General features: G+C 41.3%; 2 protein-coding genes across 3 annotated transcripts in view; one reads left to right on the top strand and one right to left on the bottom strand.

The window, feature by feature from the left end:
* Window positions 1-11048, top strand: part of LOC146580340 (zeta-sarcoglycan-like) — a 55173-nt gene extending 44125 nt beyond the window's left edge. For both annotated transcript variants that reach the window (XM_085267003.1, XM_085267004.1), the window contains exons 7-8: window positions 6650-6773; window positions 9878-11048. In XM_085267003.1, coding sequence (XP_085123129.1) covers window positions 6650-6773; window positions 9878-10069 — 316 coding nt within the window. In that variant the 3' untranslated portion in view covers window positions 10070-11048. The remainder of the gene's footprint in view (window positions 1-6649; window positions 6774-9877) is intronic.
* Window positions 11049-15243: 4195 nt separating this feature from the next.
* Window positions 15244-24759, bottom strand: LOC146580339 (uncharacterized). The gene is made up of 18 exons (XM_085267002.1): window positions 24589-24759; window positions 24406-24428; window positions 23277-23343; window positions 22995-23182; window positions 22834-22914; window positions 22678-22746; window positions 22430-22597; window positions 22065-22232; window positions 21473-21536; window positions 21281-21371; window positions 21059-21200; window positions 20080-20184; window positions 19758-19857; window positions 19343-19595; window positions 17392-17466; window positions 17160-17262; window positions 16471-16586; window positions 15244-16090 (listed from the first exon to the last, which is right to left on the bottom strand). The coding sequence occupies exons 1-17, from the start codon at window positions 24611-24613 to the stop codon at window positions 16479-16481; spliced, it is 1830 nt and encodes a 609-aa protein (XP_085123128.1). The 5' UTR covers window positions 24614-24759; the 3' UTR covers window positions 15244-16090; window positions 16471-16478.
* Between the last annotated feature and the right edge of the window lie 286 nt (window positions 24760-25045).

Raw genomic sequence — 25045 nt, 5'->3', positions numbered from 1 at the left:
GAATGTTTGGACTGCTGATAACATTACTTACAGATATATTGGAAATAATTGGTGTAAACCTTGTTAGGGATACTGATTCACTGTCGTACTTGCTTCTCCATGTGTCTTCATAAGTAAAGACATGGACAAGTGTGTGGAGCTTTTGGGATATCTATTATCGTACCCCCTTCCTAAAGGTCCAGACGCCATCAAATCTCAGCATACGGTTAGGTCCTTAAGTATTTGGACAGCTACACAATTGGCCTCTGTACACCACCACATTGTATTTAAAGTCAAACAGACAATATGTAACTGAAGTGCAGACTCTCAGCTTTTATTTCATTTATAACAAAAGTACTCCATTAGCTGTGGCTCAAATGTAATTGGACATCATTTTAAATGTAAGGATTGCTGAGATGCTTTGCCAGGCTTTTAATGAGAACACCTTCACTTCGTGCATGTTTGTGCGTCTCTACTTTTGGCCGTTGAAGAACATCCCATTTGTTTTCTTTGAGAAGTTCTTGGGTTGCTTTCGCATTACGCTTTGGGTGATGTGCAGATTATTTTGGCTGAATCTGAGCAGAGAGTAGAGCCGTGTACACTTCACAGTTCATCCTTCTGTCAGCAGTCACATCATCAATAAACACTCGTGGCCTGGTTTCACTGGCAGCCTTACATGCCCATACATTAACTCTGGATCACGAGCAGTTTCTCTCCTTCTCTATACTTTTCTCTGTCTATCATTCTGGTACAAGTAAACCTTGGCTTTGTCTCTCAAAAGATTTTCTTCAGGCATGTGCAGGCTCTTTTAGATGTTTTCTGGTGAAATGTAAATGCCCTTCTCATCGTTTAGTGCAACGAGCTGGTTTGCACCTTGTTGTAAACGCCTTGTAATTGCGTTGAGTTGAAGCTGTCTGCAGTTTACATATTTCAATTGGTCTGAAAGATTTCTGATACTACAGCATCTGACCTGTGTCATATTTTCTGTGTATTTGAACAGTTTGAGCCATTTCAAAGCGGATGAGGATGGATGGATGTTCCATCCTCTTTGTCTCTCCTATGGGAGATTACTAAAGGGCGGGTTGATAAGACAGGAAATGTATGCTCATGAGCAGTCGGTGGATGACGTGTCCATAATATCACATTTCTGGGGTTGGTGGTGGCGTCGACCACTGGTGATTGGCAGAGATGGTGTCTCTTCATGACTCATGTTTGGTTTAAGTTTGGGTGGGTTCTATATTTTACTCGCCTGACAGGAGATTGTGACCTGAGGAACAATTAGGTTGATTTTAGTTTTGTACTGCAAAAACCATTCATGTCCTGCCTCTTTTGTTGTGCCATTTTAGATTGCATCTGAAAGAGTTCACTGGGAGTTCAAGTAATGTCTGTGCATGCATGGCTTTTACCTTAAAGATGAGATTTCTAATAGTGTATCTAAAGAGGCCCTTTTAAATGTTTCTGATCAGCTGCTAATATGAAGCTTTCCATGTTGATGAATATGTGTCCTTCCATTGTGGCATAGTTTAAATTCTGTCCATGTTTTATATTTTTCATACTCCATCCTATGTTTTTGTGGCCACAAGCCTGAATATAGCTTTCATATTTATGGTGGGGAAAACAGTAGCATATTACCTTTTTTTCATTCTGCACCCATCACATTACTGTTTAGTGGTATGCTGTAGTAGTTTTGGAAAGTTTTTCTTTTGCTGTGTAATGTTTGAGATAGTTTTTGGGTACTGCCACACATTCACCACAACCAGTTATTGAACTTGTGCTAAAAGGGAAACTGATAAAGATGGTAGTATATAAAGCCCAGTGGATCCCTGTAAGTGATAGTAACATATAAAAATAAATTAGTCTTTCACCCCCCAAGCAAACATGCTAGATATGCACTATTTAAACAAATCTCTTTCTCTTTGGTATCACCTTTTTGGTCATCAGCACATCCTACAGCTATTTTCCTCCAAAGCTCTGTGATACGGTGACCTTTATGTGGACGTAAAGGTCAGCTTGAATACACCACAAAAGGTTGGTCAGGTTTCCCAGAGAGCGGGAGAGCCTGTCATAAACAGCCTTTACGACTGCAAATACCAGATAAGTTATCACTTGTGACGGCTTTACGTTTCAAAGCCCTGAAATATGGTGGATGCGTCAACCTCTTTTAACTGACGCCCTCATCAGTCAGCCTAATGATCGTAACGTTTTGGGGAATTGTGACATTTTAAGAAAAACTCATTTAATGTTTTATCACATTTTCCCATTCTTCTGCAAAGGCAGAAGACAGTTTACCAACTTTGTAAAAAAAAATGTTGAACTAATTTAAAAAATGTTTGATGAAAAGCTGTGTTTTTCTGTATTTTTACCCAAGTCTTTTAAAATGTGGTTGAAATCTGTGACACGGTAGAGAAATTTAACTGCTGATTTGTTAAATTTGAGAAGCAGAACACAAACAACTCAATCAAGTCAATCCAAAAATGTTAAATGCAGACTGTACACACTCACTGACCTTGCGTCTAGTACTGGGTTAGAGCCCCATTGTAGACTTCAGAACTGCCTCAGTTCTTTGTGGCACAGATTCAAGAAAGTTCTGGATCATTCCCCAAAGATTTTGGTCCATATTGACACAATAGCATCACGCAGTTGAAGAAGATTTGGACATCCCAAAAGGTGCTCTTTTTTTTTACAATCTAAGCATAGTGAACTCATTTTTGTGTTCAAGAAACCAGTTTGAGATGATTTGAGTTTTGTGACACGGTGCGCTATCCTACTGGAAGCAGGCATCAGAAGATGGTACACTGCAGTCATAAAGGGGGATGGACATGATCAGCAACAATACTCAGGTAGTCTGTGGTGTTTAGACTTTGGTCAGTTGGTACTGAGGAGCTCAGAGTTTGCCAAGGAATTATCCCCAACACCATTACACCACCAGCCTGAATCACTGATTCAAGGGGCACTAACTCCACTGGAGTGGCTCTAGCTCAGGAGGTAGCGCAGATCACCTGCTAATCGGAAGGTTGATGGTTCAATTTGTCTGCATGCCAAATATCCTTGGGCAAGATACTAACACCAAGTTGCTCTTCGATGCATCGATTAGAGTATGAATGAGTATAGGTGTTATATAGAAAGAGCTTAGAAGAAAAGTGCTTGTGTGAACGGTGTAAAGCGCTTTGAGTGCTCAGAAAGCGTAGAAAAGCACTATACAGTGGCCTGCAAAAGTATTCAGCCCCCTTGAACTTTTCTACATTTTGTCACATTACAGCCACAAACATGAATCAAGTTTATTGGAATTCCACGTGAAAGACCGATACAAAGTGGTGCACACGTGAGAAGTGGAACAACAATCATACATGATTCCAAACATTTTTTACAATTAAATAACTGCAAAGTGGGGTGTGTGTAATTATTCAGCCCCCTGAGTCAATACTTTGTAGAACCACCTTTTGCTGCAGTTACAGCTGCCAATCTTTTAGGGTATGTCTCTACCAGCTTTGCACATCTACAGACTGAAATCCTTTCCCATTCTTCTTCGCAAAACAGCTCCAGCTCAGTCAGATTAGATGGACAGCGTTTGTGAACAGCAGTTTTCAGATCTTGCGACAGATTCTCGATTGGATTTAGACACCAGACAGGTCAGGGATAAAGTTATTGAGAAATTTAAAGCAGGCTTGGGCTACAAAAAGATTTCCCAAGCCTTGAACATCCCACAGAGCACTGCTCAAGCGATCATTCAGAAATGGAAGGAGTATGGCACAACTGTAAACCTACCAAGACAAGGCCGTCCACCTAAACTCACAGGCCGAACAAGGAGAGCGCTGATCAGAAATGCAGCCAAGAGGCCCATGGTGACTCTGGACGAGCCGCAGAGATCTATAGCTCAGGTGGGGGAATCTGTCCATAGGACAACTATTAGTCGTGCACTGCACAAAGTTGGCCTTTGTGGAAGAGTGGCAAGAAGAAAGCCATTGTTAACAGAAAACCATAAGAAGTCCCGTTTGCAGTTTGCCTCAAGCCATGTGGGGGACACAGCAAACATGTGGAAGAAAGTGCTCTGGTCAGATGAGACCAAAATTGAACTTTTTGGCCAAAATGCAAAACGCTATGTGTGGCGGAAAACTGCACATCACTCTGAACACACCATCCCCACTGTCAAATATAATGGTGGCAGCATCGTGCTCTGGGGGAGCTTCTCTTCTGCAGGGACAGGGAAGCTGGTCAAAGTTGATGGGAGGATGGATGGAGCCAAATACAGGGCAATCTTGGAAGAAAACCTCTTGGAGTCTGCGAAAGACTTGAGACTGGGGCGGAGGTTCACCTTGCAGCAGGACAACGACCCTAAACATGAAGCCAGGGCAACAATCACCTTTCTTCCCCATTCTAGTGCTCAGTTTGAACTTCAGCAGGTACTCTAGATCATGTCTACATGCCTGAATGCTTTGGCTTGCTGCCATGTGACTTGCTGGTTAATTATTTGCATTAACAAGCAGCTGAACAGGTCTACCTAACAAATTGGCCAGCGAGTGTATAGTGTGCTAGATTTAGCTTAAAGGCCATTTTCATCTGCACCCCCTGAGCGACGGCTTCTAATGATTCACAGCTTACTAAGAAAAACAGATAACTACTGTGGTAAATTAGAACCTGGCATTTAAAAGCACAAACACAATAAAACACTTCACAAAAAAGCACAACATTAAACAAAATAACAAAACTAGAAGACAAAACAAACCCCCCCACGCACAAAAAAACAATGGTCCTTTCTATCATCAGCAAAGCAAAAAAAAAAAAGGAAATTAAACATTTTATCAATGCCAGAAAGTGCTGATGCTGGCCTAAATGTTAGTGTCAACCTTTTAACATGTGGAACTTATTAAACTCACACACGGCTCTTTTCCATTCACTATATTTAATACAGTTATCAGGAATATTGGATTTAAATGAATCTAATGTACACATGTCTTGAGCAGCCATCGATGAATTCCAGTTGATATGTCGTTAGTGATTGCTGGGTTTATTTATTTATTTATTACACCAGTCAGTCTCAGGCAGAGTGAAGTGTGACTTCACGCTGCTGTGTTAGCCTCACAAAGGCCATACATGATAATGGAAGGAGTCTGAGACGGTTATAAAACCGAAGAGACATTTTTAACTTAATTCATTTAATGCTTTTTTTTCTTCTGGACTGTGCCTGAAACAAGCACTCATGGAAATTGAGCACTTTGTCTTTTGGCAGAAGCGCCTGCTCTGCTGTGTGTGTGCGTGTGTGTGTGTGTGCGCTCAGTGGGTGATGACAGAACTGCTTTGAATGGAGTGAAAATATCACAGGCTCATGCATTACATATCACAGATTTCTTACGACACGGCTCAGTGGACGGTGTTTTAAATGGATCTTTTAATGACTGCCCTGTCCATAGAGAATCAGCAGACTCTTAACAAATAATTATTGGGGGGTTTAAGAGGAGAGATGGGATTTTGAGTGCTGCCACTGGAGATGAATGAGGTTGTTTTTTTTTCGTTTTGGGTTTGTTTGTTTTTACACAATAAATAAAAAATTTGAAATTAGTACTTAAAATTACATTCTTGCCTTTTTTCTGTAATAAGCCGTTATTTGCATTCACAAAACCAACAACATGAAGGGTTTGAGATTAAAATTGAATTGGAAAACGTAATACGCAAACAAACATGTCATAACACTGTATGCTGAAGCGTGGCGTATCTGCTCACTGAACAGCTTTCACGGAGAAAACAATAGATGGGTATTAAAAGAAAAGCCACTCTATCTTCTTTATTCCTTCACGTCTAGAGCACAAACAATCCCGGGTCAAAGGCACGTTTTCACAGATCCCCTTCAGACTGTATCTACTGACAGGCTTTTCAAATGCAGATGAAATTCGTTTGCTCGTCTTTCTTCGCACCCTTATTTCCACTAGTGCATAATCCAAAATATGTGTCACTTTCAGAGCGTATGGAGATTTAAGCGATTTAAAGGCAGCTCCTTAAAGTCTTCCATTTAAAATTCATTGAAAACAGATTTGAGAGAGATGTGCGCGTGGGGGGGCGGAATCAATTTGAAACGGTTATGAGTTATGAAAACAAATTCCACATTGATTGGCTCTCACACTTATCTTTCCCTGTGTAAACAAATAGTCCACAGGAGGAAAATGCAAATTGCATTAGCCTCAGCGTGGCTGAAGGTCAACATCAGCTGATACAATTATGGGCTGTTTAGGACAGCCATACTGCTTTGGAATAATGAAAGCAGCTATTTAAACATGAACAGCAGCTTTAATATTCCTCCGGTAGGGAAGCAGTTGGTACGGCAAACCCCAAGCTGCACTTGCTCAGACAGAAATATCAGTGCGCTTTCTTTCCTTCTTTCTTGTTAAATTTGAGACATTTTGACTCAAATTTGAAATCCTTGGATTTGTTATGAAAACAAAGACGATTCACGTCATTAATCTGGCCTAAACACGGAGAGATGTATAAAATATCAACTGAATAACAATCAGTGTAACCTTGAATGAATTTTGTATCCTTAGCTATTAAATCCAACTGAGAGGCAACGTTTTAATAATGCAAACATGCTGAAAGTATAAGCAGAATAAATAAATGAGCTCATCCGCTGCATCACTGAGCTGCTTCTTTTTTTTTTTTTTTTCTTTCTTTTTTTTGTCAGGCTCGAGTCTCCCACACGAACCCTGACCATGGAGGCTCCCAGAGGGGTGGAAGTGAGTGCCGCTGAAGGGTCGCTGAAGGTCAGCGGTCGCAAGGATCTACGGCTAGAGTCCACTGAAGGAGAGGTGAGGAGCATTCGTTTCTATATATGTATATCTATATATTTGTTTTAAATATTCTACCACAAGGCATGTGATATGAAGCAATCAAATGTGACTGAGTAGTTTTAGCTTTAACACAGGAGGAAATAAGAGACTTTTTTTATAGTCTTTCCATTTTCACAGACTTAAAGATCTGTCATTGTTTCTTTAATCATAAATTAAGGAACTCACAAGTCTGGAGTTGATTCCAAGTGTTCAATTTATATTCATGAAAAATGCAAATGCAGTATTTATTCAAGTCAAGAACACCGCTGTCATGATACTCCTGATGTGATATTATTGCGATTTTAAACGTTTTGCTATATGCTGAGTATCACATTAACATATATTGCGATTTATTCCCTTTTTTTCCAAACTTGGTCAGCATCTCTTTCTTTTATTTTGTAAAGTTCTCGCATTTCTGTCATTTTATTGCAGCAAAATAGAACTGTGAAGCAGACAGACTGACCAACACGGTCATTAACACCCATCAAAATGTTGCATGCACCTGACAGACTGAGCTGTTTGTACTACATTGTGTTACATTGTGTGCGACTGAATTCAAATGTGTGGGCTGCTGTACTATTAAAGGTATTTTAAGCAGCGGTAGCCAGTCATCTGTGAGATAATGAGCCACATATGAATCCACAGCATGTAATGTCCAGATGTCTCAAGTTAATGCAACCCTTTGCTGTACTCACATTTATGCCTAACCTCTCTGTAGAGCCTGGGTACAGCTGTATCCATCAAAGGTGTCACACACCTGGGTTCCAGTGCCTTGAGATTGGGGAGGGGAAAATGCTTCTTTTTGTCCTCCACGTAGTTGCACAGCCAGGTGTCCTTGAGTTTCTTAAAAGGCACCTATAAATATTTTCTTAGCTCTGAATTGGGAGGTAGTTTTGTCAGTGGTCCCAGTGTTGGTTGTTTTGTAGAGACAGCAGCCAGCAGTGAGGACAGAAAGTTTGCCAAAGTAAACTGTATGGTGGACCACCACGAAAACGTCCCTAATAATAAACCCAACCAGATACTATTTCACCTTCACAAACATGAACGTTTTCATGAAACTAACAAAGGCAACACGAACAAAGCTAAAGCTATTCAGAGCTCAGAGCCAACCGCGAGCTAGGAGCCTCGGTATGAGCAAAGGATCAAGACTGTGATGAGGGGAAATTATGGAGACGAGTCAAAAAAAGAGAAAAGGGCTCATCTGGTGACTTTTTAAAAACACAGTAAAAGTGATGTAAGAACCTGACATTTGTTTTGTCATGTAAATCTTTTGCTTTTGTTTGAGGCAAATATGTCAGGTAAAGGTGGATGTGCAGCAGCTCCCTTTTAATTAATTATTTGTAGCTGTCTCCAGTGTCAGAGCAGTTTTTCGGTTTCAGTGTGAGAGCACGTGCTGCAAAATCGAATAATTCATTTTAGTTTGAAGAATTTTATAATGTAGAAAATTAGATTTAGCAAAGATCACTATGAGCAGGTCACACATAGAGAGTAACCGAAAATTTGCATCAGCCAAGCTAATGTTCATAGTTCTCCCAGAGTATTTTATGACACTCCCGTGTATTATATCCACCTCCTTTGTCCCTTCCTTTTTTGTAAATCCAAACATAAGTCCAAGTTCTTTTTTTCTACAATGCTGCCATCTGTTTTAAAAACTTCCTCCCGTATGCCGATGTCACTTGGGGAAAAAAAACACAAGATCACCATCTGTTGAACTGTTAAAGTAATTTCTTTTATTATTCTAGGGCTAAAAAGTTAGTATTGTCTTTGCAGATCATATAATAAAATATCAATATTTGATGGGTCTGTATCAATACAGTATTATCTCTCAAACTATTGCAGTACTCTGGCGTATCAGTACCCTCTGCCCTTGTTACCTGGATGATGGAAAGAGAGGGAAAGCAAGGACTAATTATCCAAAGCAAACATCATTACTTGTCAAATATGGAGGATGCATTGTGATTGCATGTACGGCTACCTGTGGAGCTAGGTCTGCAGTATTAATTAGCTTCAGCAAGGAGGTTATGTGGTTTGTTTATTTAGTCTGTTTGTTAGCCGGATGACTCAAAAAGTTGAAGATGATTTGCATGAAAACTTGGCCAGAGCCCGGGCTTGGCTCAACTTATTTATTTCAAATTTGTCATTTTACAAACTAGTCTAAATTCAGATATCCTTCTGGATCCAGGAACTCGTGCATGGTGCGGAGGAAATGATCAGCCTTGGCTGGGTTTTTGTAGTCTCTTGTTGTGAATGCTGATAAAAGAAGCAGGCTAAATTCTGGGCCGTGGCTCTACTTCCTGCTCAGATTCAGCCAAGTGCTGTAAAACGAAAAGGACGATTTTTTACGGTGCAAATGAACAGTGACCTCAAACATCCCAAAACAACCCAAGAGCTTCAGAAGGCAAAGGATATTTAATGCTCTTAAATCGATGAGTCACTTGCTTGATTTTTTTAACCCAACCGAGCCAGCTGTTCACTTATCTGAGACAAAAACTGAGCCACGAACGCTGAGACAGAAGGCAGCTGCAGTAAAGGCCTGGCAGCGCATTTAGTGATGTCATTGCTTTCAAAGTCACAATGCAATCCTTATATTTATGAGTTTGTCCAGTTGCTTTGAGCCTGTGGATATGGTGGAAATGAAGTCGTTTTACTTTTCTGTTTTTCTTTTTAACATTTGAGCCTGGTGGTGGATGGAAACAGATCTCCAGAGTTCTAATAATGGTTGTTTAGAGAATTGTCAGTCACTAATTGGGAAATCTTGGCAGTCTGTTTAATAGTTGTTGAGCCATTTCAGTCTGAACCAAAGCAGCGACCCACCAACTGACACTCGGCTCCCTTGAGCCACTAGTGTGGCCAAAAAAACAAAAAGAGAGAGAGACCAATTTAATGTTCCAGGCCAAATCCACCTTCACTGCTGATCTAACTCATCAGATCAGGACTGCTGTATCTCACTCCACCTGCTACTGTATTTACTGATTGTGCCACAGTCATTTATCAGTTCCAGTTGGTACTATATCACTCCAGGACACCCCTGACAGTGTTATTTGAATGACTTCCAGCTTGTCTCCAACGTTGTGTCCTTCCAGATACTTTTAGATGCCAACGCCATTCAGTTTGGAGGCCTCCCGCTCGGCACCTACACAGTGTCGCCCAGGCAGGCCTCGCAGGAGCAGACCGTGTACGAGGTGTGCGTTTGTCCCAGTGGCAAGATCTACCTCTCTCCCGCAGAGAGCAGCTCCACCTGCCAGGCCATGAGCAACATCTGCCTCTGGAGCTGACCTGGGAGCAGCGGCGGTTGAGCGGTGACAGTTAGAACATCTGCTCTGGAGCTGCAGAAAGCGGGATGGGTCTCTCCGATGGTACAAATGACAGAGTGGGACACTGAGATGGAGCTGGTAAGAGAGACTGCAGTCAGGTCAGCACAGAAGCATCCAGGTTGCTACCTGCAGTGCGTTGAAGGAGGTCAGGACTCTTCCACCAGTGGAAGTCGCGGCGGCTCTCTGAAATCAGGAATATCCCACACGGAGAGGAGAGCCTCCATCTCCTTATTAGATTCAGAGGACACGACTTTTATTTTTCTACTCCAGGTTAAGTGCTGGCAGGCAGTGACTGTTTTTATGATAAGGAAGAAGAGGAGAGGTGGGGATGGATGAAACACAGGTGCCTTCAGCTTTAAATGGCTTCATTCTAAAACTGTCTGTGCAGCTGGAGTCAGACATTAGCTGTAATGGTAGAAAGTGGAGTAAGCACAATGATGTTTTTCCCTCTAAAAATCCCATAGACTGAATATAAAAGATGGACATAATCACTGCAAAGCCGCTAACAGGTGTGTGAAGCCTTGAGTGTAGCTTTTTGATGGTCACATCTTTGTTAGATCTAACAAACTGAGCAACACTGCACAAACACACATGAAAAACTTGCTAACTACACGCATTACCCAGTTTGTCCTTGATGGCACCAATGGTGACGTTTGTTAAAGTAGCCCTGAAAATACTGATTGAGCCCAAAACATGACAGAAAGTGGTTTATTGTGTTCATGAAGAGAGAAGTAGGATCATTTTCTCATACAGTCGAGCTTCTTTCGCAACAAGATGAGTCGCCCTCTGCTGGTCATTAAAGAAAATGCAGGTTTATCCATGTTTTATATGCAGTCTATGAAAAAATTTAGATTGTTTTTGTTTTTGAATGATCTCAATAGGTGTGTGTTTGTTTTCTACTCTGTCAGAGGCTGTGTATTAAACTTGTTTCTGTGTGGCACTCATCGTTCTTGACATTTAACTATTCCCCGAGGTTCAGGTGGACAGATTTCCAAAGACTTCGCTCTCTAAGATAACTGTGACATGACGTACTACAACTTTAGCTGGAAGACCGTCTCATTGAGAGTACACGTTTGGAGCGTATATCACATATTATGTGATATTCATTGTGTTGAAAATGAAGTTTAGCTGAATTGAGGATAACTTAAATTATAAAGAATGAACATCATGTGATCAAAAGCTCCAGAACAGCAGGTCAGTGGACCTTGTGGTAAGTGTTTCTTTGACATTTGTTCAATGAGAGGGGAAAGTCCCCCGATTCTCGAGTACTACAGCGCCACCAGTAGGGCAGAAGTTGAAAGTGCATTTAAGTCGTACTTCACAAAAAAATTAGGTGTGGTTGGATAACTTGCATCAAGCCCATTTCAAAGCACCCTATTAAGTCAGTTTCTGCCATACTGAATGTTGTTAAAGCATTTAATACACCGGGCACGTTTGTCATTTTCCCCAAGTCAGCACCAAAGAAGGCACAGACCATCTTCAGATTAAGCCTCACAAAAGCTGAAATTAGTGGCAAAGTTGACAAACAAGCAAAGCCGTGTACCATCAAAGCTGCGATTAGTCTAAACTAAACTCCAGACAAATGCACGTTGGGTGACTTAGTGAATCTAAATTTGCTGTAGACGTGAGTGTGGATGGTTGTGTGTCTCTCTGTGTGTTTGCCCTCTAAGACAAACTGGTGACCTGCTCAAGGCGTGCCCCACCTTTCCTGCTATGACAGCTGGGATAGTCTCCAGCTTCCTGCGACCTTAAATTAAACAAGTGTTTAAGAACGTGGATGGATGGAAATATATTTAATAGTCATCTCAAGGTATTTTATATAATGCATGCTGTACACCTTAACTGATATTCACTATCTTCTTCTTTTTAGGTCTTGAGGCTCAGCTGGTACTCCAGCCTCCTCTTTCATACTGGTGGATGCTGTAGGTAATACTCAAGTACTACCAGACTTACAAAACTCCAAACTAACCCTTTAAGTTGCCGTGCACGTGTCATCTGTGTGGCCACTGCAGCTTTGTCCCACAGGGTGTGTGGTGCACGTTTAGCAATGACATGTGACAGACGAAAACCTAAATCATATTATTACATTTAATTTAAACATACCTGTTTATTTAAGGTCAGCAAATGACTTGCAGAGTGTATTTAGGTTCTCTTCTCTCATGTGAAATATCTCTGGCTGAAGAAAACGAAAAGCCAGAGAAAGACACAACATGTTATCCACCGGTACTTTCATAGCTGTGATCCTTTAGCTTCTCTGCAAGTATCAGAATTCTTTCTGAATACATTTCTGCTGTCTGTTGCATCGCAGCTCTTTAACATTTTAGCCACATTTTCTTGCAGAAGGTTTGTGCATTTTCCACTCTGCATGAGAGACTATAGGGGCTTGTGTTATAGGGTGATGTCATGGTGCAAAGCCTCTATAGATTGGACGAATTACACCCACAAAAATGCATAACGGCGCTGCAGGTTGATACGCTCATTTTCCAAACCCCACCCGGTTAATCGGAGCCAGCCTAGAGTTTTATTCTTATAAATTGAGAGACAAAAAGGGAAGATTTTGGAGCACTTAAGATGACACATCCAGTGAAGGGGGGAGGAAAAAAACGCCCTGCTTTTCCAGCCTGTGGCCTGGAGAGGAATGAACAGCAGTAACGATTCAAACCTGCCTTTTAACAGACGCCGCTACCTCTCTTTTTCATAATTCTCTCTGCCCGTAATGTTCGTCGTGCACGGGAGCAGGAGCATTATAAAACCTTTTTTCTCTGCCACAGGCAGTCTGAACAGAAGAGGCAGAGGAGAGTGTTTAAGGAGCAGGGTTAAGAGCTGATATTATCGAGCCCGCTGCTGTACATTCACGGCTGGGTGCACTTCACACGTTTTCTGCCTCTAATTAGGTCCAAAGTTGCCATCAAGGAACCCGATTGGTGTCGCAGGAACTCTGTGGCTGCTGTATTTTAAAGTCTCGCTTTTCAAGAGGGGCTCTGCGGCAAGCAGGTAGTTAGACGATTCACACAATTAACACCGCAGGCCCCTTCAGAAGTCGCATCAAATCTCCAAACTAATAACTCGCTCCCCTCCACCTGTAAGAATACATAAACCCCGTATGAAGGGAGTAGGGTGACAGGTGAGAGGAAATCTGTTCACATTGGGGAGTTGAGTGTTTTCGCTCCCGGCTAAAGACGGCCTCTTTGCATTTGTGATCATGCTGAAGCATTCATTTGACTCAAACACGCACCATATGCTTAAGACCTCTGAGAGTATCCCTGCTTTGGAGTCACACCTTCATATGCATATCAGTTAAGAAGCTCAGTGTGAATATTTGTTTCTGATCCCTAAGGGAGGGGGAGGCTTGATTGTTTGGCGTGCCGAGCCAGAAAAAGTTCAGATTTTGTGCTTCTGTTCAGATCTGTCCAATTCATACACCTGTTCAGAGCTTTTGCTGATGAGATGCCATGTTGTTAAAATGCCAGCTTTTTTTCTTCGTCTTCTTCGTGCACGTGGCTCTCTATTCACAGGTTGAACGCATCTTGCCAAGCTTTCTGTTTCACTCCTGTCTTTGAGTAAAATATTAAGCACACTCGTAGCACGATGCGATAGATTTGTAGAGCACTATACCTGCAGTCACCCACGTAACAAAATGACTCAAAATTGAGGCTGCAAAGAAAAGTCAGTAACACAAAACCGTGGTGTTTATTAGAGTGGGTGTGTATTAATGTTTCCAGTGGAGAAAGCATGTTTAATGATGGCAAATGTTGAAGCTGCTGTAGCTCCAGGTGCTACAAAGGAGGTGTGTGGTCCATGATTGTAACTCCATGTGCCATAAGGGTGAATTTATAAAATATAATTTGTCAGGATTTTTTTCAAGGCTGGAACACCATTTACTTCTGGCTCACATTTTAATTCGCTTGATTTTGCTGCCATCTATTGGCTGATATAGGTCTCACATTTACAGCTCCCTGTTCAAAGCTGGATTACTGCCTGAACACAAAGGGCACATGTCCCGAGAGCCACTCCCACAGTTTACTGAGAGCTAATTATTTTTGATTTAGTTTACTGTAGACATATGCACTGATCACATATATTTAATTACGTAAGTCCTGCTCTAAATGTTCATCAAGAGCTCCATCTTATGTGCACATTTTCCAAGTTTGACATTTACCTACGTCCACACACCAGCGCAGTTTTCAAGAAAAATATAAATTAGTCTTCAATCCAGACGTAATTGTTTTCATCCCTTTTCTTTTACTTATCCTCATCAGGGTCATGGGCAGGCTGGGGCCTATCCCAGCTACCACAAGTGGGATACACCCTGGGCAGAAACGTGGATTTCAGTATTCTGATTTACCAAGATTTCTGCATCTCCTGGAATGGGCTCCATACAATTTTGGCACTTTGACTCATGTTTAGGGATGAACTGATCATGTTGGTCAAAGCGTCAGGTGACTTCACAGCAAAACAAAAGTTTAAGGCCGATTATGACAAAAGTTCAAGACATGAGCCAACAGGGTGAGTGGGTGCCCCATCACCATGGTGGTTAGCACTGTTGCCTCACAGCAAGGTCTTGGGTTTGAATCCACTGGCTGATGAGTTTGCATGCTCTCCCCGTGTCTGGGTTGGTCTCTCATGACACTTAAGAATTCCTCCCAAAGTTCAAAAGTATGCAGGTGTAGCCTACCTCTCACCTCACAGCAGCAACAGTCTTCAGCACAACTACAACCCTGTATGGGATAACTGGAAGAAGACGGCTTTGACTCTTTAGTTGTCTCTACTTATGAGTTTGAAAAATGACATTTTGCTCTGATTTTGGTGTTCCACCGTTTTTCTTGTGTGTACCCGCTGTAAGGAAATCTTTTTAGCGAGATATTTTTCTGTTTCATTTTCACCTGTTTGGATTGCAGATGGTGTGATTTGTGTAAACAATGCCCTTCTGTAGGGGGGAGCTGGAATAGCCGTAAATGTGATGTCAAGATCAAGACCTGATTCACACAGATCTGGTCCACTTCTACACTTTCAATCACATCTGTAACAGGACACCCCACTACAAGCTTTCTCTAGAAAGGTCCATCTATGCCCCATGAAGTTAGTTCATATCTTTAAAAAAAAAAAGAAAAAGAAAGAAAAGGATGATGCAGGAGTCCAGAGTATAAAGAAACTTTAATTGTTGGATTAAGAACAACCTTCACAATTTGAGGACTTATATATTTTAAAAAAAGAAATGTGCAATGGCCTTTCAACCCTTGAGGTTTTTCATTTAAGACACGTTTCAGGTAAAAATAAACTAGGAGCACTGAAACCGCATAATGCTTGTGTTATACAGCTGTATTAAGCTTATAGTAAATGTATAATAAGAATTATGGATGACCACAATGACTACAGATAATTTTGGAAAACCGGCTGACCACATGTTTAGGCTCTATATATTATTTAAGTATTTCGACATAAAACTTTAGGGATTCCTGCTGCTTAACATGTTTAAAAGAAATTATGTAATACTGTATTTGATGACCAATGTTACTTGCATCACTCAAAAATTGTCCACGGAACAACTTTTTAATTAACACTCAAATTTACTCAAACAGACTGGTGTGCTTAGCTGTAAGCCTGCTCCGCAGACTTTAAATAAACAAATATGTAAATTATATACTGTTTTTTTCTGAATACTAACATTTAAAATACATACCCAACCCTTCCATGTAAATTGTCAGACTGAAAATTTTGGCAACATGAAGCGCTTGTTAACATCTGGATTCATCACCTTACAATAACACAATATTTTCAGACATAACTTACCAGGTAATTTTACATAAAGCTATTACATCAGGAGAACCTGTAGATACTGTTGATTAGTCTGTACTGGACAAGAAGTATTTATTGAAAACAACATTCAGGCCAAGTAGCAGCTGGGTCTTCATTCAGTAGTCCCCTCTGTGGTCGGGGATGGGTTTCTAAGGACGTACTGTCCTTTGGCTTTTCTCGTTATGCCTGCAATAAAAACAAAACTACATTTGAGGTATGAGTCACTTAAATTTAGCAGTTTAAACACATAATCGCATTATAATCCTGCTATTTATGTGTTGGATAATTAAATAGCTTGCTCCTTTATGCCAGGGAATAAAGTTTTGAACTATTCCTTTAAACTCTTGGCCCATTTTCACACATTAAGTCTCATCCTGGCAAGATGGTGTCCCCAGGTGTCCTTTTCTTATGTAGCTTTCAGCAGGACACTTCCAGTAATCAGACTGACACTGACACTCTCTCACTACTTAAAGTACTCTGTTTGGTTCAGGTGAGAGAGCCGCCCGGGTAGAGCGAGCAGGAGGCAGCACAGTCAGAGCTGTGAAGTCTGGTATGAAAGGACTCACCTCACGTTCTAATCTGGCAGGTCATCAGCTCTCAGGGCAGATCTGGAAATACCCAAGCCTGCAGGAATCCTGTCCGGATACCTGACAGCGAGCTTGTTGTGATTCAGCTCAAAGCCCTGACGAGTGAACACAATACTAGTTTAGTGGGTGGAGGAGTAACCTGGGCACGTGACAAAGTATTCACCAAAATCACAGAGAGACGCGTGACCGTGTGATAAGAGTTACACATCAACAACGCATTCACAGCATGATCCAGACAGTTTCAGACGACTCAAACAAAAACTAGACAGACACAAGTGTAGAAAAAAACTGGCCTAAGGAGATTAGGAAAGGGGGCACACATAAAGACGAACCCCTAAAATGCAAAATTCAGGGCTTGAAGCAGGGCAGATTTCTGACCCTGGAGATTGATGCACTTCTTTGCCTGCAGTCTGAATTTTTATTATTCATATTTAGTTGAATAGATAAATGACAAATTAAAACTCCTTTCATAAATTCAAGGGCTTTTGTAGCTTCGGTGTCTCAGGGAGTTAAAATTTAATGATACATTAAAGAATCTAAAGCGGCCCCGCTTCCTGGATTTCCACCAGAGAGCCATCCTGCAAATTACAACAGCGACTGCCTCTCTGCAACTTCACAAACAGTACCATGGAATTACAACACAGTACCACAATAAAGGATGCACTTACATGAAAACGTCGGATTGCTTCATCACAGTGTTCTTGTTTTGTATAGTTAACAAAGGCACATCGTTTGGCAGTCAAAACCTTGACGCTATAGACGACCCCGACCCTGCAGGACAGGAGTGTGTAAAAAAACAAAACAAAGTTACCATAAAAAGTGTCTCACTACACTACAGCAATGCAGAGCTATTTACTTTTATTACATAACAAACCCTAGAACTCCACTACAGGCTCTTACTTGTTAAACAGGTTTGCAAGCATGGAGTCGGTTACTGGGAAATTCAGGTTTCCCACCCAAACTGGAAACAGCTCCCTGTTGAAAGAAGACACCATTTAAAAAACAATATACGACCTATGCACAAGGTCTGTTTTGGGGATAGCTATACAATAATTTATAATATGCATAGTAAACAGTTTAAAAAAAAAAAAAAAAAGCCTAATGACTTTCTGCTCTAATGATTTCCTGGGATACACCGTCTAATTAAAGGTGAAAGAATACCAATAAAGTACCTTGTCTGTTGACTAATTAAATTTTGCAATTACAAAAACCGATTGAGAATCAGTTGTTTTTTTTATATTAACCTTCCTGTCTCGCCACATATACCCACGCTGCTTCTGCTTCATGTAATCAATCCACCTGTTTACACTAGCTGTGGATGAAGTGGTGGTTATGAAGTTTGAGGCTGTGCCATTTGAGGTCATTATTATCCAATTGGAAACCAGTAAATCAGCAATAGTAACACAAAGGGCCATTTTTGAGCTAAAATATCAAACTCCGCTTTTGTTTTTTAGGCATAGATTCAATCCAAGTAGGGCTGCCACAAACAATTTTGATAGTCGACTAGTCACCGATTATTTTTGCGATTAGTCGACTAATCAGATCACGTACGTACTGATTAGTCGCTGTACGTTTTACGTCCATTGGATGTAAAACGTACAGCTTATTGCACCAGCCTACATCTGCTCTTATATAACTATCATTAGCTTACAGCTTTAAGTGTTTAAGGTCTGTGCTAACTAAAAATAAAGACAAGATGATAGTTTATTAAATTTTAATGAAATTTGCAGATTGTTTCGGTGAAGTTTAATAAACTCCTTGCTATCTAAAATATAACAGGACACCGGAGTATATTCTCGAGCGTCTCACACTTCTGATAATCAGCTGTCTGCTTGATGTTTATTCAGCTGTGTAAAAACTATAACTTTAATCTCAGCCAAACCGATTTACTCAGGAACAAATAAAATACTAAAAAAGCCAAACAATAACATTTTTAAGTTATCTAAGTGACTTATATATGTTTAACCTGAGTAGCGAAAGACGGCGGTGGGTTTGAAAACAATTAGCTGGGAGTCCGGTGCTCTCACGGACTCTAGTCAGCCTAGCTCCCGGCTAGCTATCGAGCTAGTGGGTAACAGACGTCTCCGAAAACGTCGGAGTGCTTTTGAAAATATGTGGTGTCTTGATAAACTGAGCAGATATTTGAAGTTTACACAGCTACATTCTCGCCTGCAAATATGTTAAACGTTTATTTTGTGACCCAGAAAGAATAATAAGAGTAATATTAAAACTAACTAGCTGCTGCCATTGTTGGAAACTGAGCTATGAATTCTGGGACACAGCTTCTTCTTCTTCGGGGTTTAACGGCAGCTGGCATCCTTGTACATGCAGTGCTGCCATCTTCTGTTTCAGTCCGTTATTACACTCTTAAATCCTGCTACTTATTCCTGCGTCTTTTGTGATCTTACAAAGCTTCAAACGACGCGTCGACTATTAAATTAGTCGTTGACGATTTTGATAGTCGACGTAATCGTGACTAGTCGACTCATCGTGGCAGCCCTAAATCCAAGCTGAGTGAGTGGCGTGCTTACGGTGTTCTCTCGCTTCATTAGTGGTGCCGCACGGGAACAGTAAGCAGAGAAATTAAAGGGCTCCTGGTGTACAACCTCAATCCCACATTGTTACTTCTGCACAGTTATATTAGACTACATTTACTCCAAGAATTAATCTGTTGTGAAATCAAAACTAATGTATTTTGAGAACTTTAAGCCAAGAGTCCAGTCTGGATTTTTTTCCCCCACCATCACTTCAAAAGATCCTTCAATGTCCACTATAAACATTATCATGTTAAAAATGCAACATCTCAACCTTCCACGTAAGCACCCTGCGGTGAGAGTGAATCAGTACTCACAGTGATGGTCGATTAACGCCGTTGCTGGCCTTCATGGGCTGAGTAAGAATAGGCTTTGATTGACTCTGAGCAGCAGATGTATTCTGGACTGCGCCCAAAGGTTTGTTCATAAGTGTTTTTTTCAGCGCATCCTTGGACTGAGCAGGACGCACAGCGGCAGCAGGTGCAGCGATTGTGTTGGCTGAAAGGATTGGAGACACTCCAGTGACATTTGCTACTTGAACAGGTGGGAGAGAGCCGTTCGGAAGAGCTCCTGCACACAAAGATCAGCAATTAAACTGGATAAAAATACACAGTTAAACACATTTCGTCAGTTTAAGCCTAATATACAAGTGATACTCTCTGTGGATAATACATAGGTGGGCTACAAGAACAAAAGACTTATTTCCACAACTGCGTGGAGTGAGAAACTCACCTGGTCGATCGTTTAACTTAGACAGCACTTCTAGTGCTTTTTTAACCGTCCCATGAATTATTAAAGCATTTGAGCTCTGCTCTCGAGTAAAACCGAACTCCTGAAGCAAAACAGAAACACACAGTAAGAAGCACATTCAAAAAAAAAAAAAGGCTCAGTCTTCATTTTCCCAACTTTCCCTCACAGCTGAAACCTCGAGCTGCAGGCCATTTTTCTCATCTCAACTATGAACATGTTAGCACTGTTTCTGGTTGGATTCAAGTACACAATGTAGTTACATGCATGTAGTGTGACTGCACCACTAAGCGCAGCTGCTACATACCATTAGCTGTGTTATCTGCACACGCATCAGCTCCTGCGCAGCTTCTGCACACGAACTGTCCAGTTTGAGAACTTCCGTGAAGGCCAGGGCAGCTTCCTCATACCTCTGAAACATTACGGACAGCAAGAACTTCAATTCAAAGTAAACCTGGGTTCAGATCAATTTGTTGCTTCACTAATTGGCCTAATTGCTGTCAGAACACTGAGTCAGAAAAAGTCTAATGCTTCTTTCTCAATAGTATCTACTCGACTCGACTGTTTCAGTTGCTCTCTGTTACAGTTGAGGATCACCTCAATGTGTGTGGGGTTGTTATAGCAACACGGCTGATGTCATCTGTATGTGAGGCGATAGTACACGGCTTTTTAAACGGACTTTGTGGAGCCATTTCCCTCATTGACAGGTTTCAGAACTGGCGCTCTCATGACTCATCAAGTGACGTGACTGACTGGCCAATCAGTGGCACGCGATCTCTTCAGGTCACATTCTCAGATTGACTCAGCTCACTTGGAACCCCGACCGAGTAGGAAAAAAAGTTCCTGGTTCCAGGTATTACTACGTAATGGAAAACCCTGAAAACTGAGTTGAACTGAGCCGAGTTGGTCTTAGGGGAAAATAATGTGAACCTGTGCAACAACTGCAGTGATGCTGCAAACAAGGCGACATTGTCAAAGTCGCTGTAACCTGAACTGTAAACATTACAACCGCTGACGGGTCACATCCAGTATGTGCCGCTACACAGCCGACTGCAGCTGCATCAACAAGTTAAGACTAAGCTAACTTCCCTGTGACCAGCACTCAAATGTATGTCCCTTTATAATGTTTCTCATTGGTTGGAAAAATGTGTTGCTACTTTGGTTAAAGAGTGCTTTGTAACAAAGGACACTGTTGCACAAGAGTCTGCTCTTAAAATCAGAAACACACAGCATATTAAACATGACATGTGAGGGTTGTTAAGATTAGATAAAAGCTTTATTTTTACCTTTAGACCAGCCAGAGCTCTTCCCTTCCTATACAGGCCTTTATCCCAACCTGGACATATGCCAAGCGACAACTCTGCATCCATTAACGCCTTCTCGTATTCTTGCAACTTCTCAAAACAGAAGGACCGATTTCCAAATAGCCTGCGACAGATGCAAAGATGGCATTAAAGCTAGTGGTGCAAGTGAAATCACTGCTGTTACTTAAAGTGAGATGTTCTTACTTAAACTCTTTAGGGTTGTGCTTAATTGCATCTGTGAAATACTTCACAGCCATATTAAAGTCTCCAGCACTCGCATGCTTATTTCCAATGACTAGGGGAAAAAAAAGGAAGATAAATATTTATTTTACATATTCTTTAAAAGTCAAATCACCTCACTGAGAATTTATGTGAATGAATAATGACGAAACTTACCGGCAAGCTCTGTGCTTATTTTTACATGGTCTTCAAAGGAGGGAACGCTGGACGCAGCAGAGTCCTGCGTAGACAGCAAGAACAGAGTTTCAACCTTTAACGTGCACCAAAAGACACAATACAGCAGGTTTTACAGCTTTGTGGTCATTCTCCAGCGTTTCCTTCATCACTGCTGTTTTATCTAAGATGTTTAACTAACAGATGTGCACACATTTCATTTCTCTGCGGTGAGTTTCACACACCAACACACTTTCGTTTTGACATCTTAGTGAGGACATCTAATTGACATAATGCTTACCTAACCCTTAGCCTAAACCTAACCATAACCTAAATGTAGCCCTGACACTAAAACCACATTTTGAGTCTCAAAACTTCCTTCAAACCCGTGAGGAGAGGCACTTCTGTCCTCACATGTGACTGTTGGTCCACACAAATATAGTAAAATTCCAATTTTTGGTCCCAACAAAGACGTCTAAACGGGTACAAACACACACAAGTAAGAAGGAGGAAAAGCGTAGTTTCCATCTCCTACTTAACTCACTCGTATGGAGGAAACACTGCATCAATCTGATCTGTATGCGAGCTTCTTCACCTTCTTTGCAGCCTCCCGTTCTTCATGTGATTTTTCAGGGACTGTTTTGTATTCTTCTTTTTCTGGCATCTTCCTTTTCTCCTTCTTCTCCAGTTTGGGCTTCTGCTCCAGTTTATGCATGGCTATAAGAGCAGCTTTTCTCACAAAACTACTCGTCATATCAAGTTCCTTAAAAAGAGACGAGAAAAAAAATGTAATTGATGAACAGAAAGTGATATAATTTACAGCCAAATCTTATGCGATCATCTTTTCCTGTATTCAGTAAATTGGATTAAAAGAACAGTATCAGGTTAATGGCACTTTACACCATCAGGCATCAATCAGTGGTTCATTTTGAGAATGATATCCACTCTTAAAAGTGCTACCTCTGAGTCGCCTGAGTCGTTCTTGGAGTTGCCGTCTTCATCACTGGAAACGTCGCTACTGTCACTGCTGTCTGTATCTTTGGCTGAGGCCTGCGGTTTAACACTAGTATTGTTATTGGCTCTGTGTTCATCATTAACAGCTTCACCCTCCTCTGCATCATCTTTTCCCTGTAAAGCACAGAAGACAAGTTTGTGAAATAAGAGGACCGTTTCTTTTTTCGAAACGTGTTGCATAAAACAATCATCACCTCCTCGTTTTTTTCAGGGTTCAGCTTGTCCTTCTCCAGCTTCTCGAGACGTTTCCTTTCCTTCTGTTTCTGATCAACAAACACACGCAGTGAACATTACTCACACGAGCTGACATTTATTACCAATCACTTCATATTCAAGAAAGCAGGATTTACCCGTTTCTTAAGCCGCTTCTTCTCAGCTTTGTCTTTCATTTTTTTAGATTCTTCTAATAATCTGGCTTTTCTCTCAGCATCCTAAAGAAGCAGATTTGAATCATTTAGAGTCTGCAGCACAACTTCACATCAAAAAGAAAACGGTAAAACTAAACACTTACGTGCTCCTTTGTCTGAAATCTTAAAGGGGACGGGCAAGAAGAATTACGGGCTGAAGGGTATACAGGCTGATATACAGCGCTGGATGACCTCAGGCGGTTTGCAGGGTATCCATGGAAATCATGACTCCAACTACCGGTAACATAATCATCATTGCCTGGGTCGTCTAGATCGTCATCGTAGTCAATACCTGTAGGAACAACAACAAGTTTCATACAGTCACACAAATAAAGACCGACACACTCAAATGTGCACAGCAGACATGTTGCACAATATCTCCTTACCAAGAAGGCCACATCTTATTATTCTTTGCATATGAGGACGTCCTTCAAACATCCCTAAAACAGTTCTCTAAACAGGAGGGAGAGAGACAAAGAGATTTGAAAAGTATTCACAAACAGTCACGTACAGTCCTCGCTCGCAGCCTCTCCAGCCTTGAATTCTTACCCACATTCCACCTACATCTGGATCCCAGTATGATAAGTGTGGAGTATTCCCACAGCTGCTGAAAAACTGCACCACTGCCACTACTCAGCATGCCTCTGAGCTCCAGTAAGAATGCTGGCACTGAAAAGCACCATGTCCAAGAGTTTCACTTTCCTTTATCCAGAAGCTCTGAGTCACTGGATCAGCAGGCAAGCCCCTTTCTCTGGTCTTGCACTATAATAAATACACGTGAATGCAACAACAAAGCAGCCTGCATCTAATTTGGGGATGTGGAGCATATTCTCATACTGAATACTATCGTTTATTTTAGTCAGACTTATAGAAGAATCACTATAAGAGCTGTAATGTTGAGCACAAATGCAAATAGAAGGTTGGTGGGGCAACAACATGCCACTTAATGAAGAAATGTCACTAACCCAACAGATACGAAGACGGCACTTTTCCTTAGAATAATCCACGGACTGGTTTAGGATTTGTTATGGAGTCAATATATTATATTCGGAGCAGAAATGTCCAATTAAGACCACTTTGCACGTACAATACGAGATTATTACCTCAAATATCCGCCTCACTGTCACGCAAAAAAGCAAAGCGTGGTTTGTAATTCCTTGTAGACGGATTACTAATATCACTGTTTTCTAAACCATTTCACAGACATCCTGCTCACTGGTAAAACTGTGTTTAGATTTCCGTAAGAAGCAGCTGTGCACGTACAGCGTTTCTCTGAATACAGGATATGTACAGGAAGTGACACGGCGCAGTGTTTACATGTTTCCATTCAGCAAATTAGACTGTGCTGCTTTTACGGCCAACCTGCGAGGAACCCATTGATGATCTTAACACCTTACCCATCCGGTCCCCAGACCCATAAACTCCCCCCACGAAGTAAGAGCCAACACGCGGGGAGCTTTTCCACAAAGCGTAAGCTAACGCGCGCGTAAACTTTAAGGAAGAGAGCATACTTACGAACATATGAGGATCCGGAATCTCTGCAAAAGCAAACAAAAGAACAAAGAGCAATATAAATACAGTCGGTTCAATAACCAGGCTTTGGCTCCTCTCTACACAAACATGACTCCTACAAGCGAGCTAGCTTCGTAGCCACGTTAGCCAACAACTTTTTAAAAGACACAAAAAGCGCTTTCTTACCCTCCTCTTCTCTATAAATCTCCATGTTTACTAATATAAGTCCTGTCACGGCTTTACACACTCTCACGACGCAGTTAATTTCACCCTAAGTTTCATTACTAATGCTAATGTTAGCAGCCTCTAACTTTTGCTGCCAACATACTGGCGCGCTCCCTCTCGATCACTTTCAACATCGCGTGAACGCACACGAGCGCACGGGCGGGACTTGGCTTTTATTGAACGCATGCGCGCCGTCTTCCTGCCCCCTTCCCGGACACATGGATGACCTTTTGTTGTTTATTTGCAATAAAAATGTAAATGTAGTGGGTCTGTTTCAGTCCTTGAACCTGCAGATGTGTCTGCTAGCTCTGCAAAGCCTACTTTGGTATGGAATTTGGTAGGAATTAACAGCATTAGACTGTGTTGTAAATGTTATGTCATTATAACAATATAGCCAAGTACACACCGTAGACACTGG

Source organism: Mchenga conophoros, linkage group LG3 (assembly GCF_057382185.1).
Source record: "Mchenga conophoros isolate Kocher_MC1m ecotype Shallow Benthic linkage group LG3, M_conophoros_male_GT1.1, whole genome shotgun sequence".
In the NCBI taxonomy this organism is placed as follows: domain Eukaryota; kingdom Metazoa; phylum Chordata; class Actinopteri; order Cichliformes; family Cichlidae; genus Mchenga; species Mchenga conophoros.
This window is presented reverse-complemented; position numbering and strand designations above follow the sequence as displayed.

What these genes read in the sequence shown, in the direction of transcription:
- LOC146580339 (XM_085267002.1), bottom strand. Translation starts at nt 24,613, where the DNA reads ATGGAGATTTATAGAGAAGAGGAGG. An exon ending in TTCCGGATCCTCATATGTTC is followed by an intron (nt 23,344 to 24,405) that starts GTAAGTATGCTC and finishes CCTCCTGTTTAG; the next exon opens with AGAACTGTTTTAGGGATGTT. An exon ending in ACCCTGAAAAAAACGAGGAG is followed by an intron (nt 22,598 to 22,677) that starts GTGATGATTGTT and finishes TGTGCTTTACAG; the next exon opens with GGAAAAGATGATGCAGAGGA.